This window comes from Aythya marila (assembly GCF_965140915.1).
Source record: "Aythya marila genome assembly, chromosome: 11".
Taxonomy (NCBI): Eukaryota; Metazoa; Chordata; class Aves; order Anseriformes; family Anatidae; genus Aythya; species Aythya marila.
Genome location: NC_139052.1, coordinates 11,724,468 through 11,739,918, shown reverse-complemented (window position 1 = coordinate 11,739,918; position 15,451 = coordinate 11,724,468). Strand labels below are relative to the sequence as shown.

The window sequence follows — 15,451 nt, the reverse complement described above, 5'->3', positions numbered from 1 at the left end:
CGTTCTGTTTTGTTTTGTCCTTTTCTTCAGTTCTCCCTTTCCACAACCACACCGCAATACATGAAGCTCAAGAGTCTGCACCTCACATAACCTTGAGGAAGAGCTCTCCATGTTCGCAGCAAGTTTTTGCTCAGCTTCATCCTACTGAAGGAAAAGATTTTGTCCTCAGTCCTGTTCTGTGTGAGAAATTCAGCACATGGGATGCTGAATTCTGTGCCATAAAACACCCCTGCCTCCCCCCAGCTCAGTGAGGCCTTCGCACCCAGCTGAGCTCGGCCTTGGCATGCGGCAGTCCCATGGGCACTAGTTCCCCTCTGCACACATCATGTCAGAGGTGGCTTGTGCTGACAAAGCACCGGCCTGTGCTTCTGCTGCCACTTTTGTCTGCTTGGTTTGCTGTCAGTGAATGTTAAAAAAAAAGTCTCACTCCCAAAAAAGCAGGCGACAAAATGGTAAAAAATGAATCCCCACCTGTTGCTTCTGTCACAAAAATTGCTGCATTTACTGATTAAATAGATCTGTTTACTGTAAAACAGGGATAAGGCACCATATTTGCCAACCTGCTATCGAATTATATTTCATAAATATTTGAGAAAACATGGACATTTACATATGCCATTAGCATAATAACATGGCTGCTTTACAGTTCACACTTACTATCAAAATCCAGAGTACTGTAGTGCAAGTGAATTTTGTGTCACAGCAGAATCTGAAAACGAGAGCACACTGTCACTTCTGTCAGGATATATTTTTATTAAGGGTTAGTATAAATTCCCAAAGAAATTATGAATCATTTTTGTCACTAATTTCCCAAAATAGAAAGAGTCTTTAAATGAAATGTGGCTGAATTTTTAAATAGTCAGGTTCCAGGCACAATGCAAATAACTGTCATTTATAAGGCTATCAGGTAATTTAAATTCATCAGAGTAGCTATAAACATGTGTTGACATTCTCAGTGGAGAAATGCAGCTCTGTTTTACATGGCTACATCCAAGGAAATATTATATACAAAATTTTGGCTTTCTCCCATAGCAACAGTTCATTGCAGCTGCAAAGGTATTAAAAACACTTTGCATCTAGAAACACTACATTTAAGTTTCTGGCTAAAAAGCAAACTTTTAAGTAATTACTACAGTAGTTTTCATCTCAAACTTGATAGTAATTAATCCAATCAACACTGCTAAGCTCCTTTGTAAGAACACATTTTACAATATGACAATGAGTGGAGCATCCAATGTAGTTATTTGAGTGCACTGTGTTAGACAAGCAATATTTTAAATAAATTTCTGGGCAACAGAAGTAGGAATGAAAAATTCTGAACTATGTTAAGTGTTCTGGTCTGCCTTTACCATTACAGGCTGTGTTATACTTTTATGTGACAAAATAGATTTTCAGTTTTCATTCCTGAAGTGTTCTTGTGATAGTATTACCTACAATGTAGGTAACAAGCTAAATAATGTATGTTTCACTTTAGTATTTTATCTGTCTTCTGATGCGGTGAAAATTCTACATACTTGAGCCAGAAATATCTAATGCAAACATATTTTGGAATATATCTCATGCAAAAATAAGAATCTTGCAAGCATAATTTGGAGTATGATAACTCATGCAAAAATAAGAATCTGTAGCTCCTGTAGAAAACCATCAGGATCCTTTTACTCTACAGAAAATTTTTGCACCACATACACACACACAATCACACTTCTTTCATTTTGAAAGATACATTCTTCTACAGTGTGCAAAATGAGACCAATACTCTGTTCCAGTCAGTAGTCTGTTACTTTAAATTGGTTAGCTGTCCCATTCTCCATTATTCTGATCATTGTTTTCCTCTTCTTCAGAATCAGCAGACACTTTCTTAATTCTCTGGATGGCTGCCTTAATGCTTCTCTCCAGATCATTAGAGGATCCGTTACTGACATCTTTCTCAGTATCTTGATTCACTTTTCTTAGTTTAACTCCCTGCCGTATGGCAGAGAGGATGCTGTCTTTCACAGAGGCATACGGATTTGACTGTTCCACTTTGCGAAGGTGAACTTCTCCACGTTTTAGAGAAGCCAAAACCTCATCCATTGTACCTGCAACAGATAAGTCTATTGTTACCAAACAAAATAATCACACTTTACGAGGTAAAGAACTCTACCAATGTGCTCAGGGTTATTCCTCTCGTCTTTACTAGAGACAGGAAAAATAATGGTCCATTCTGGCACACTCTTATGAGCTTCTGCAATGCCAAGCTCTGAAAATGAAGAGTTGAACCTTTGTATTTTGAATTGAGAATCCAGTACCTCTTCAACATAATACAAGGTTGTGCACTAACGAAGAATCATATACAAAGGAGAATGCTTCTTTTTCATCATAAATTTATGGGCTTTCAAAAAAAAAATTACTGAACCAAAAAATCTCTTGTACTTTGTATTAGAAACAATCTACCATTCCTACTAGTTTGTTCAGATGCCTGCTGAGACTGTCAATTGCATTTTTGCTCAGTCAAGAGAAAAATGAAAGGATCTGAGTAGAAGAGCTTCAACCTACACCACTGAAGTCAGTGGGAGCTAGATCGGGCCCTAAGCAGGCAGGCAGCTCTTTTCTGTATGGACTTAATAAATAAATAAATAAATAAAAAATAATCCTGTTTTACATGATTTAAATCTCAGGCTGTGTTTCTGAGCTTCATACCATAAAGAACACCACATTAAGAAAGCTTCTACTTGTTCTCTTAATACATGGTGTAATTTATGGTTTACTCCTTTTGTTGGATTCCTTGTTGCTGGCTTCGGACTGTCAGACAGGGAAGGCAGTTTCCCTGGACAGCAGTCGACTCCTACAGCCACAGGTCCAGACCATCTGTGCTTCACAGCTGAAAGTATTTTTGTCATGCGCAGCGTGTAGCGGGTTATGAGATTAACATCAAGTGCTGAAAATAAAACATTCTGCTGAATTCTGTGGTACCTTCATAGTGATAGATATGCCAGAAAAAAAAACAAGCAAAGATGCACAAAGTTGTCTTGCGAAGCCTTCCAGTAAGTTAAGTCTTAAAGCTATTAATCAGATGGGCTGCACAGTCAAAGAGTAGTCAGACTAACAAGTGATAAGAGACACTGCCTTTGGGAAGTATGATAACACATTAGAGACTATTTTCAGCACCAGAATATGAAGCTCTCCTGGCTTTTCATGTGCAAAGACAAGAGTAGCCCATGTATAACACAATGTGTTCACAAAGCTGTTGCAGTATGTTCTTATGGCAATAATTTATCAATTACAGCAAATAACATGCTGTTTTTCTTCATAAAATGCGTATGCAACTTAGTGGATCTCTCTGATGAGCAAAAAAGGATTTTTCCTATATAAAATTAATGAAACATCAATGTTAGGCTGTGAGTGGTAGTAAATATTAGCTACTATCAAGGCTGTGCCAGTAGCAGTCAGAATACTCTGGTGTACAGCTCCTGTTGCTCATCAAAGGTTTTTATGAGCATCTGTGGTACACTAATCCCATGGACCTCTCAGCCTAAAGCCAGCACACTGATCCATTGGATGCACAGTGGTTTGTCATGGTAACCTGACTGCATCTCAGGCTCTCGACTGCTTGTACTTCCTCACACCTTGGAAGAACTAAAAATGCTGAACTTTCCTCGGCATTTCTGCCTGTGGTTTGCCTTTTAACTGAGGGGATACAAAGGCTGCTTAGATGTATTGTGAACAGTCTGAAAAGGAAAAGGAATGTACTACATTTAAAGACCTGCTTCAGTCTAGTATAAGCTCTACTGTGAAAAATGACAATAAAAAATTGCTGCCTTCTGACTTAGATCAATCTGCCTGACATAGTAAGAGTATCTGCTTGCTTTAGAGGCAAAAATAAGCCTGTTAGCAGGATGTAACCAGCACAGCCTTGAGAGGCTGCTGAGTTCTATTCTCATTCAAACTACTGTGTTTCAATTGCAGAGTTCAGCCTTCAATTACACCTGCACGATCTTACTAACAAAGCAGAGGTGTAACAGAGCAGAATTTTTGCCCTAGGAATGCAAGTATGCCAAAGCTATCCATCTGCCTTTCAAATCCTGGTTGAATTCTGTATGAATTCTCTTAAGGAACCTTTATTTAGAAACAAAGCACACCAATGGACACAGGCTGTGCATACCTTAGAAATGCAAGCAGCCCAGCTGCTAGCTCTGTAGTACCAAAATCACAAACAATAAAGAATAGCCTTAGCACAACCACAGATTTACCCACAGTAGTCTTCTGACTGGACAGGTGATTAATCCACCATCAAAATGATACATTCAGTTCAACTGCTGGAAAATTGTGGCAAGAGTAAGTTTAATAATAAAGACTGCTTCTCATCAGCATAAGAAATCCTCTCTCTCCTTGGAATTTCCTCTGACACCTTTCTACCTATTACACCACTGGGATCGTGAGAAATACAGGTCTTGAATTAAGATCTCCTCGGAATGAGTAGTGCTGTCATTAAGCATGTTTTAATCTAATTTATAATGCTGTACTTTACAGATGCTGGATTACAGCAGAAATTCAAACACGGTAAGAGATTGACCAGAACGTCCAACTTGACAGCATTTCCCAAAAACACTGAATGACACACTCTGGAAGTCAGGACCCTGAGCACATCAGACTGGATCAACAGATCATTTACTCATTCAGGGTCCTGAGTAACAGTCAGTGTTACTGTATGTGGTCTCAATCAAAGCTCTCTCAGGACTCCACTCTCTTGAGTGAGAGCGCCCACTACTACTGGCCAGAAACAGAGGGACGGAAAACTGGACAATATAAACAATGAAAAATGAAAAACACCAGTCAATGTGAGCCTACTTACCTATGCAATTATTTATAGACCTCATGGATGAGTCATCCTGTTTGTGCAGTGCAGAGCTTCCTGCAGGGCCATCAGCTCTAAGGGGAAGTGGCTTGTCCTCTACTGGAGATCGTGTCTTTAAATGGAGAGGTAAGGGAGGAGGTGGGGGAGGAGGTGGTAGAGGTGGCGGTGGTGGTGGAGGGGAGGATGGAGAGACCACCAACTCTTCACTGTCCTTTTGTTGCTTTGATTTATCAGCAGTAACAAGAATCTGGACAGGGATATCTGCTGGAATATTCTCCTGTGGAGCTTCTGATGCTTTGGTTTCTACTATCAGCAAGCTCTTTGGCTGCTCTGGTTCTGGCCTTGTTCTTAATGAAGGCGGAGGGCACGGTACTGCAGCCCGTTGGGTGACACTTCGTGGCAACCTGGGACTGAGAGGTTGTGGACGAGATGTTTTCAGCACAACATGAGCTGGGCACTTCTAAAAAAACAAATGGTAAAGCAAAGAGTCACATCTCCATTGGTTTGGCCAAAACAGCATCCCCAAAGAGACAAAAAGATACAGAGCACAAACCTGTACCACTCAAGGAGAACACTGAATACTGACCAAGGAACATAAAGGTATTTCTTTCCAAGTCATTTCCTCATTTCTATTCTTTGCAGCAGGTTCTGCACCTGGAAACTACTTCCTTAGTAGACTGAATCCTCACTACACACAATCCTTTCAGGCTACCCAAGCAGAGGTCTCCAGTTTGGATCATGCTCACTTGTGAGCTCTGGCTACTTTCTGGTAGGTTCAGACACCATTTAGGACTACTGCAGTTCACATTACGTACCTCCCTGAATGTCTTCAGCCTCTCCAGTGTTTTCTGACGTTCCTGGCTTATCCAAGCTTTTTTCTTTTTCTCCTCCTCTTTTTGCTTGTCTCTTTTCTGCATTAAAACACAAGTAAGAGAGCATTTAGATGTGAAAGCAAGCAGCTGCCAGATTCTCCAAGGCTGTTATTGAGTACTCACTATCTGTATGCTGTGATGCTGCAGGAAGCGTTTCTTGCACTCTTCTGCCTGTTGTAGTCTCTGTCGATGTTTTGCTTCACATTGATCCTGGTAGAACAGCAAAATCCATGAATTACTTGGTTAGTTCACGTTCACTGTGTGCCATCAACTCCCATGTACAAGCCACTAACGATGACCAAGGCCCAGTGCTTGGCTGTGCCATGAAGGATGGCTAAGCTCAATAGGTGGCAGATGTGAGACCCTGAAGGTTATTTACATGGGACTCCTTCATGGCTAAAGCCAATGAGATTTTTTTTACCCTAACTAATGAGAGGGTTATTCATGCTCCAAAGGGAGTATACCCAGATCTTAACAGACCCTTCTGTCTTACATTTAGATTTAAAAAAAAAAAAAACAAAAAAAAACCACAGCAACAAACTGAAGAAATTTCACCCAAGTACCACCTAGAGGAATGGGGCACTAAGATATGAGAAAGAAGGCAAGAAGGAAGTTAGAATGGCACTGCACAAATACAGAGCTACTTTCCCTCTGTCTGTTATTTGCCATAGCTCCTACATACAAAGGTGAGGGAAGCAAAGGTATGTGAAGCACAACAAATGGGGTACATTTTGTTAGTAACAAAGTGCCTCAGAGAAACTGCAGGCTTCAGGATTTTCTCCAGGAGTCGCTATTTGTCACTGTACAGAGGGGAATTATCCACATGGCTGTGTAAGCATTTGCAAATCATCTGGCATTCGGCTGTAGTGTTATGTAACCAATAGACAGCAATTAAGTGAATGAAAACAGAAGCAAAGGAAGTGTCTGCCAAGGAAGCAGTTGCAAGCAAGAGACAATGATCATTCACAAAGCGCTTCCAGTGTCATTCCCACTTTGTCCCGGCTAGCAAAGGGCAAATGGCCAGACAGACTTGAGCTTAAACTCTGCTCTCTGCCTCAGCAAAACTGTGCAGGTATAAGGTAAATCCAGCTCACTGGGGAGGTTCATGAGAGTCAACTGTGATCTCAACTTGTGTCTTCCTACTGTTCTGCTTCAAATGGGAAAAAAATGGAAAAAATGCCTTTTACACAGAACTGAGAGGCTGGAGAGAGAATTGCAGTAGTCGGATCTCCCCTTCCCTCCCATTCAAAGGTAATGTAAGCATCGCTGTGTGGGTTCTGTCAGTGCAGCTTCCTTCATTGCAGGCCAGGTTTTCTCCTGTGCTGCAGCTGCTTTGTGAAAGGCCGCCAGGGCAAAGCTCCAGCTGGCCACAGCAGGGCTCTGCACGAGGTTCAGATGATAGGGGAACACCTCCTGGGTCACCCACATGTCTGTGCTCTCAATACACTTGAGAGACACTTGCACCACACAGTGGAGAGTAAAGTTGGCTTAAAAATCACATTGCCCCTCTTTCTGCTTAGGAGGCCTTGGCACCACATCACTTATCATCTTGCACACTCCACCCAAACCCTTGTTGATTCCTCTCCGTCCCTCGAGTCAACACTCATGACATCAGCTACAGAAAATGCACATCTCCAGGACTGCATTTACTTTTTTGTTCCTGAGGTAGGCTCTCCTCGCACAGACAGTCCCACGCTTTGTCTCCAACTGTTTAATCTTCTGCCTCAGCATCGTCATTTCTGACAAGTTAGCGTAATGTTGTTCCATTGTCTGTTCAATGACCTTGAGCTCCTCAGGATTTTCACATGTATCATAGTAAACAACTTCATCCTGTTTCTCTAGAAAGGCATTTGGCATTTTTTTAAAAACCCAAAAATTGCCACAGTTATTTAAACATTTAAAGAACTAATGACATTTTAAAAGCCACTGAAGGCAGTGAGTTAGTTATTAGAAAGTGTAATGCTCCAGAGCCGAGCTTGGTCCTTCAAAGTCTTACGCAAACACGTCATGTTACTCACAGGGGTGCTTTGCAGGATCAAATTTATGTTGTTAGCATTTGCTGTTATTTAGCTTCCTCTTTCAAATGTCTCTCTGTGCTTTAACTCCTACCTTCACCGATTGGAGTTCTCCTGGAAAACTGAAGACTGTTCTAATCAACACTGGGTGACTTATTTTATTATTTACCAGGTTTTAATTATGCAACAAGCAGGAGTGATGTTTACCTCAGGGCGTACACAGTAACAGAGAATTCATAGAGCACGAATAAACATAAACAAGACTGATGCCTATTTTTGTCATAAGTATGTTATGAACAGACACTTAAATGGGAACATAAGCAGCACTCAAGTAGCATCTAGCTATAATCACTTCTTTTTGTCATTACAGAAGCATTTTGCCATTTCTACATGTTAAATTACAACAGATTTGTGATGAAATCTGGACCCATTACAGCAGGTCACAATTTCCACAGTTTCTATACAAAGATCCTGTAAATACATGATCAGTATACATTTGCAATAGAAGTTACTCCACATGCCAAACCAGTGAGTGCGTGCATTTATCACAGCTGCTGTCAAGATGAGCTATCAAGTACAGCTTTCTTTTTGAAAACTTGTGTTATCAATTAAGTGTCAGAAGGCCATATTACAGATGCTACAGCACCTATGTTTTCCATTGATGCTTTCTACTAGTGAAACTTAAGTAGGATTTTTTTTTTTAATGTATCTTACAAAGACAGAGATGTCATACCACCACTCCTGTGTCTTGGATACGTCCTTAAGTATTTCTTTATTCTTACCTTTGATCTGCCTCCTCAAAGCATCCAACTGTACAATGAGCAGCATCTCTTCATGTTTCAATACCTCAAGCTGTACATTATATAATTCTAGTTGGGTTTCATAATAATGTATTTCTAGCTCCTCCACCACAGCTAGATTCTCTTCTTTTTCATCAAGGTTCTCCATCTGTACAGCCCCAAATAGAAAATAAAAAGCATTAATAACAAAATAAGCACATGGGAAACAAGCACACATGCATGAGTTAAGACACACAGATGCCCAAGTGTCTGCACAGAGCCTGGCCTAACTGGTAGCTGCTTAGGTGGGGAAATAACATAACATTAGAAAAGGATTGGAGCAGAACTCCAAGGAGCAGAGTCTCATTAGCCTAAAGCTGTAATTTTACCTTAAGTCTACCACAAAAGACTTCATTATAATCTGCACAAATAACATTACTACTACTCTTGGAAAATAAAAATCAGGTACTCCTAGCAACAGTTAGATAACCTCAAATAGAAAAGATCAGAAATTAAAATTAAATAAATATCTCAAGTTTGAAGTGTCTACTGAAGATAATAGCTGCTCTTTATCTTCCTAGAACTAACAATTTTAAAGGTTAGTGCCATAAATGCTAACATGATACTTGAAATGTAATCATTTATCTTAACCTTTCCTAAATGCCTTCATGTGTGCATGAACAATTTAAAAAAACTAGAAACAAGTATTTTTTCATAACTTAAAACTGTGCTCAAAACCATCTAGTTCAAGCCGTTTGCTTCTTTTTTTTTTTTTCCCTAAACTGTGAAGAAACACTAGGTTGTTATGGTTTTAATTCTGAAGTATTTATGCATATTTGGGTCAGCTCTGCAACCCTGTAAAACACTACGCACAGAATGCAGGTGCTTTGCTGAAAGAGGCCTTTCTCAGCTGTTTCATAGCCAAGGAGTTTGAAAATCTCCCCATGATCCCTTTGGTAGATTTTGATCAGACTTTCACAAAATGTTGACAGAAAAGGAGGTTTTGCAGGGTCTTACGTTTTTCTGAATGGCAGCCCTCTTCTGTTTCACGCATAATTCTTTTGCCCTCAGATGCTGAAGGGTTTCTTTAGCTAACATACATTTCAGGTTTTCTAGTCGTGGCAAAGCTGATGCCCAGGTGGCTTTACCAAATCTTTCCTGATCTTGTTCCATCTGTTTCTGCATTGCTGCAGATTAAAACATTGCAATAAGATGAGAGAAATGCAGTAAACTAATAACACTAGCGCGTTTCTACTATAGATGCAATAGTAAAAATGCTGATGCTGCTAAACAATTTATGAATCTTCTTTAGAAATTACAAGAAAAAACAATTCAATTTATGATTTTGTATAGGTAAGCAAAATGCTTACCTATACAAAAATGCTTACCACAGACATGTCGTAACAATTACACAGTGATCTACTCAGTTAACACATTGAAATCCTTGATGCTTGCATACCAAGGGTTAAAAGCATGCGTGTTTTTTGTTCACAGGTTTGCAGCTGTGAAGTCTCGGTCCTTGATAATGTTTACGTGCAAGCAAAATGCAAGGCATAAATCAAATTGGTTAAACGATGTCAATCTTAGATGAATAAAATGTTTCTTTATTAAGCTGGACACTCACCCTAACAACAGGGTCTGCCAAGAGAGACTAGCAAAGGTGCTAAGAGGAGCTCTCAGTACCATAAATCAAGTACTTAGGAAACCTTTTGTGTAAATCATTCTGATTACCCGTTAGAGCCTTTACAGTTTCCTTGAAGTAGTTCACAGTTATATCCTGAATGGAGCACACAGCATTCTCAGCTCTCTTAGTCCATTCTTCAGCATCTTTCTGCAAAGCTGCTACTCTTTTAGGCCCCAAATTATCATACTGCAAAGATTTCTGCAAGGAGACAGAATTCTCAGTTATCAGCTGGTTACCATAGTGGTGAAGCCCACATTACGCTGCACTGACAGACAATTCAAGCAAGGCACAGCTCAGTGGCAAACATGACCTTCCCCTCACCTGCCACAAAGTGAATCACTGCTCATGCTTGTGCATTACCCCGTTCCTCATTCTCTGGTTAACTCAGAACCTTTGATCCCTAATCATGACTTTAACATTCGCTTTCGATTAGTGAATTGGATTATTTAAGAAAAATACTTCTTAAAATATTTTTAAACTACCATCTTAAAAATCATGACCAACAGAAGTGTTTTAGTTGTTACTAAAAGTAACCCAGAAACACTCTTCTACGTGCAATGTTCTCTTCTATTTTTCCCCCATGTGTTGACAGCACTTCACACTGTCAGGTTCTCCAGCTTGGCAGACTTTCACATGGGAACAGAGATAAAGAAAAGAAACATAAGAGTATTTTCAAGTCCAAAGAGAGCACATGGGTACAAGACTAGTATTCAAATCCTTCTTTTAAAAAAAATCTAGATTTCATGAGCCTAAGCACCCCTTTGAATTATTTATATAGAGGCCAACTTTGTGTTTCATCCATTCCAATTTTCATTTTACAGCATACTTAAAACAGTTCAGCTCTTTTCTGGAACATTAACAGCTTATTTAAATTTGAACAGACCATTTAAGGAAAAATCAAAATAGTAGATGGCTCTCTTTTCCAGGGATATCATAACTTTCAGTATGTGTTTCCAGTTTAACATGCACATAAAATTAAATTCATAAAGTGGCAAGTTTGAGTCTGTACTTCTAAAGAGGCTGTAGCAGCAACAGAGAACTGCTTGGGGTGGTAAGGTCTCCTCTGCCTCCTGTTCTACTACCACAGCTGAGGTTATGTGGTGTCCCAGCACTGGGGGGATGGCATTCTCAATGTCACAAACTAATCCCATTGAACAAGGGCTACTCAGATCTCTAAATTCAGCTCACTGAAGAATAGTCCACAGACAGGTGGTGCTTGGGGATGTTTTCCTTTCAAGTCCTCAAAATGTAGGGAAGGGGGAACACTGGTGGAATATGGCTGCACTTCTATTCAAGCCAGTACCACGGACTCAGACATCACCCGAGAGTGGTCCTGCCCTACCTCTGAATTTCTCTGTCACGTTTGGTAGATTTGCAGGGGGGAAGTAGGTGAAGACAAAACCAGAGAATGTTAAATGATTTGAGCCTAAACTGCTCCAAGAGCAGCCAACACCCCGCTATGTAACTTGGCCTTTCACTTGATAAGGGCAGACCCACCAGGATTTCCAGTTTGTACAGTGTCGCCAGTTCTCGCATATCTCTGAAGGGCTGCAGCAAATACTGGTAGAACTGCGTCGCCATGGTTACCAAATCCTGATAAACTTCGTCTTCTTCTTCATAAACCTTCATCAAAGCCACCATTGTGTCAGCACTTTTATGCTGCTGGAGAACCTAGGGGGATAAAAGGTAAATAAGAGTTGGCTGTTTTGCATTTGTGTGTGCTGACTGCCAACAAGGGAAGAACCTGCTCTTTATCTTTGGATAGCATAGGCAAGGCTTCCCCGTGCACCAAGCAGTCAGCAGCCACCCCCAGCAGGAAATATCATTAGCACCACACTCTTAAGGGCACTAATTGCTGCATGTTGCATTAGGAGACTTCGAGGAACATCAGACCTAGGGCCATCCACGTCAGGAATTCCAGTAGCTGCGTGCAGATGACTTGGCCACTGGTTTTTGGAAACACAAGTGGTAAATGGGAATTCTGCGGACTGGAAGGACAAGGAAAGTATTCTTGAACTAGTTTTTGCATCTCTTCCACAATTACTGAATGCCTGCTAATGAGTTTCTGGACCCCAGATTTCAGATTTGGCAATGGAAACATCAGACTGCCATCTAAAAATAAGAATTCAGAACCAGATTCCTACTCCTAATATAGCCTGCAGTTAGGTTCCTTTATCATTTGCACAATTTGTGATAGCTTTCTCTAATCTCAGGCCTAGCAATATTACTTTGTAACCTGTAATTCTTCCAGTGAATGACTCTTTCTGACACATCAGCCCCATCTGAGATCTTTATCTGCTCTTTGACAAAAATGAAGTTGGAAGCTTCCCCTCAATTACTTGTGCTTCTTATTGGTACCAATCAAAACTTCAAAAATCCTTCTTTGATAACAGCTGCCAGGGACCATGGCACACTCTACACACCAGGACATGGTGAGCCAGCTGGAGGAGCACAGCTGAGCTCTACTGAGGAACACAGACCTTCCTGGAAGGACACTGCTCGCTCTACGGCTTCTTAAGGGAAGGGAACAGGGGGTGCTTGGTGCTACAAGTGGGGAAAAAAAGCCTCAGAAACACGGGCTTGATTGTGCCTCAAATGAAAAGCACTGGAATTAAGCTATCACCTTTGCTCTTGCCCACTGGGTCTGGGTAAGAAGAATCACAGCAGCAAGAGTCCCAGCTGCAGAGCAACCTGCCCAGGGAAGGTCTGTGGAAGTTAAGCTCAAGGGCACTGCCTGCCCATCCTCTTCCCAGGCCCAGCACAGTGGAACAAAAGGATATGAATGCATTGTTTCTGATAATCCCAGAAGTCCTGTGGCCCCTTATACAGTTGCAGGAGCCCATGGTATCTCACAGCTCCAGGGCTCACCTGTAGGAATTTAACACATACACAGTGCCAACGCCTAACAGAAACACATGCTGCTCCTGGAGGCTGTTTACAGTGCACAGAGGGAAATTACTTGTGAAATTCACAAGTCACCTCCTGAGAAAGGAGGAGCTTTTGGTACGGAAGGGAGAAAGGGCTAACAATCAGCTCATACAACAGTCAGGCCAGACTTTGACACTTAAGAACTCTGACCACAAAACACCTATCTGGTGCAGGCCCGCAGCTTCGCTTGGTTTTAATGAAGAACTTGGCCAAGAAGCCCCCAGTGAAAGGCATCACTGAACTTGACCACGAAAGGAGTCACTGCAAAGAGGCTGACACCTTCACAAGTAGGTTAGAGAACTACGTCACGCTTGTACTTTCACTTCTGGTTGTCATTCCACTCGGTGCACACCGCTGGGTATTTTTAGCAAAGTGTTCTTGTCGGAGCACTTGCAGCTTAAGCAAGCCCCCGATGTCTTACACTGAGCTGGGTTACTCCCCACTTAATACAGCCGGGCTTGTGCAGGGCGAGGACGCCGTACTTGAGAGCACTGCCTTAGCAGTTCCTGGTCACCAGGAGTGTCTGTGTAAGCACTCAGCCGAGCGCTGGGCAGGACAACATCACAGACACCCCCCTCGCTCCTTCCCCACCACCCCAGGCCCCTACAGCCGAGCACCGTGCCCGACCCCAAGGCTCCACGACCACCAGGGGCCGAGCCCCGCTGCCCTCACCCCCTTCCCACCCCCGGGGGGGGGCCCGTACCCGCCGCAGGGCCTCCTTGGCCCGGGCCAGGTGCCCTCGCAGGGCCCTCCCGCGGAGCTCGCGGAGGCTCTCGAAGTACTCCTCGTCGCGGGGCCGCTCGGCGGCGAACAGGGCGTCCAGCAGCACGCCGCCGCCGCACAGCTCCAGGGCCCAGCCCAGGTAGCGCTCCAGCGCCCGGCACAGCTCCTGCGCCTCCGCCTCGCCCAGCACAGGGGCTCCACCGGGGAACAGCAGAGCCCAGAGACCTGCGGCGGCGGCGGAGCGGGGCAGGGCGGGGAAGGCGGGCTCCAGGCGCGGGCACACGGCCGCCAGCTGCCGGTGGACGCCGAGCAGGGCCGGCGCCGAGAAGAGCCCGGCCCAGCTCCGCGGGGCTTCCCCCTCCGCCCGGCCGTGGTGGCAGGTGACGGCGAAGGCGTCCTCCGCGGCGTTCCAGCCCACCAGGAAGCGGAGCCGCGGCGGCGGCTGCTGCGGCGGGGCGAAGGCGGTGTCGCGCACGGCCACCCAGCCCTCCAGGCTGTCCGCCGCCGGCTCCGCCATGGCGCCGCGGGACCGGCCCGGGACCTTCCCCCGCCGCCTTAACCAGGGGCGGTGCTCAGCGCGCCGCTACCATTGGTGGGGATGCTCTAGGGGGCGGGGATTAGAGGGGTGGGTGGGGTTTATCGTGGGGGTGGGTGTGGATTATCGTGGGGGGGGTGGGCGGGGCTTTTCGTGGGGGTGGGCGGGGCGAGCAGCGCCTCACGCCGGCGGTGTGGAAATAAATAAATAAATAAATAATGGCTGGGGAGTGAGGGCTGAGGGATAGGCGTGTGTGGAGGCGTGGTGTGTGAGAAAAAAAAAAACAAGCACACAGAGTCTGTAAGGTTGTAAAAGACCTTCAAGGTTATCATGCCCAACTGTCTCCCTACCACCAATATCGCCCACTAAAGCCATGTCCCTAACCACCGTGTCCAACCTTTCCTTGAACACCCCCAGGGATGGTGACTCCACCACCTCCCTGCACAACCCGTCCCAATGCTCTGACTACTCTATTATTTTATTAAATATTTATTATTATTTAATATAATTATTAATAATAGTTATTATTTATAATAATTATTTATATTACTAATTAATATTAATCATTATTATTTAATAATAATAATATTTGACTATTATTTTATTGGATAAAAATTATAATAAAAGAGGCATTATCTTCATTAAAAACAGCGGGCAAAGCACATCAGCCAAGTGCGAGGCAGCACCGCCACCTTCCCTCAGGGAGAGTGGCACCAGGTGCACCTCAGGGGCTGCCGCCATCTTCCTGCACTGCTGTGGTGTCAGTTGTTCACTGCCCAGGGCACAGTCACAGAAAGCTGCCATGTGCCAGCAGGCTTCTTTCCCTACAGCCACCATCCCCCAAATCTTGCTTCTTTTCTTCACCAACACAACCCTATGCTCCTTCCCTGACGTGCAAAATTTGAGGCGCCCAGTGGCTGAGGCCACACACTGCCTCCCTGCACTTCACTGCCCTGGGTGGGCTCCCCGCTCCTGTGTAGGCTGGCAACTCTGAGGTTTTGTCTAAATCCAGCCCCAAAAGATGGTCCCCCAATACTGGATTGCCAAATGAGGCCAGCTCCTGTAGAGGATTGCTCCTCAG

The 15,451-nt window shown here is 43.5% G+C and overlaps 1 protein-coding gene across 1 annotated transcript; it reads right to left on the bottom strand.

The window, feature by feature from the left end:
• Positions 1–649: 649 nt before the first annotated feature.
• WHAMM (WASP homolog associated with actin, golgi membranes and microtubules) lies at positions 650–14,398 on the bottom strand. The gene is made up of 10 exons (XM_082769225.1): positions 13,816–14,398; positions 11,682–11,855; positions 10,232–10,382; positions 9,518–9,687; positions 8,504–8,669; positions 7,357–7,544; positions 5,830–5,916; positions 5,650–5,745; positions 4,832–5,294; positions 650–2,078 (listed from the first exon to the last, which is right to left on the bottom strand). Exons 1-10 carry the CDS (start codon positions 14,350–14,352, stop codon positions 1,792–1,794), a joined length of 2,319 nt encoding a protein of 772 aa, XP_082625351.1. The 5' UTR covers positions 14,353–14,398; the 3' UTR covers positions 650–1,791.
• Positions 14,399–15,451: the final 1,053 nt, after the last annotated feature.

Bases quoted from the DNA above. Each gene is read 5' to 3' on its own strand.
- WHAMM (XM_082769225.1), bottom strand. From the start codon at position 14,352: ATGGCGGAGCCGGCGGCGGACAGCCTGGAGGGCTGGGTGGCCGTGCGC. The intron at 9,688-10,231 runs GTAATCAGAATG...TTTAATCTGCAG, and splicing joins AACTGTAAAGGCTCTAACGG to CAATGCAGAAACAGATGGAA. The intron at 8,670-9,517 runs GTAAGACCCTGC...GGGGCTGTACAG, and splicing joins GGGCTGCCATTCAGAAAAAC to ATGGAGAACCTTGATGAAAA.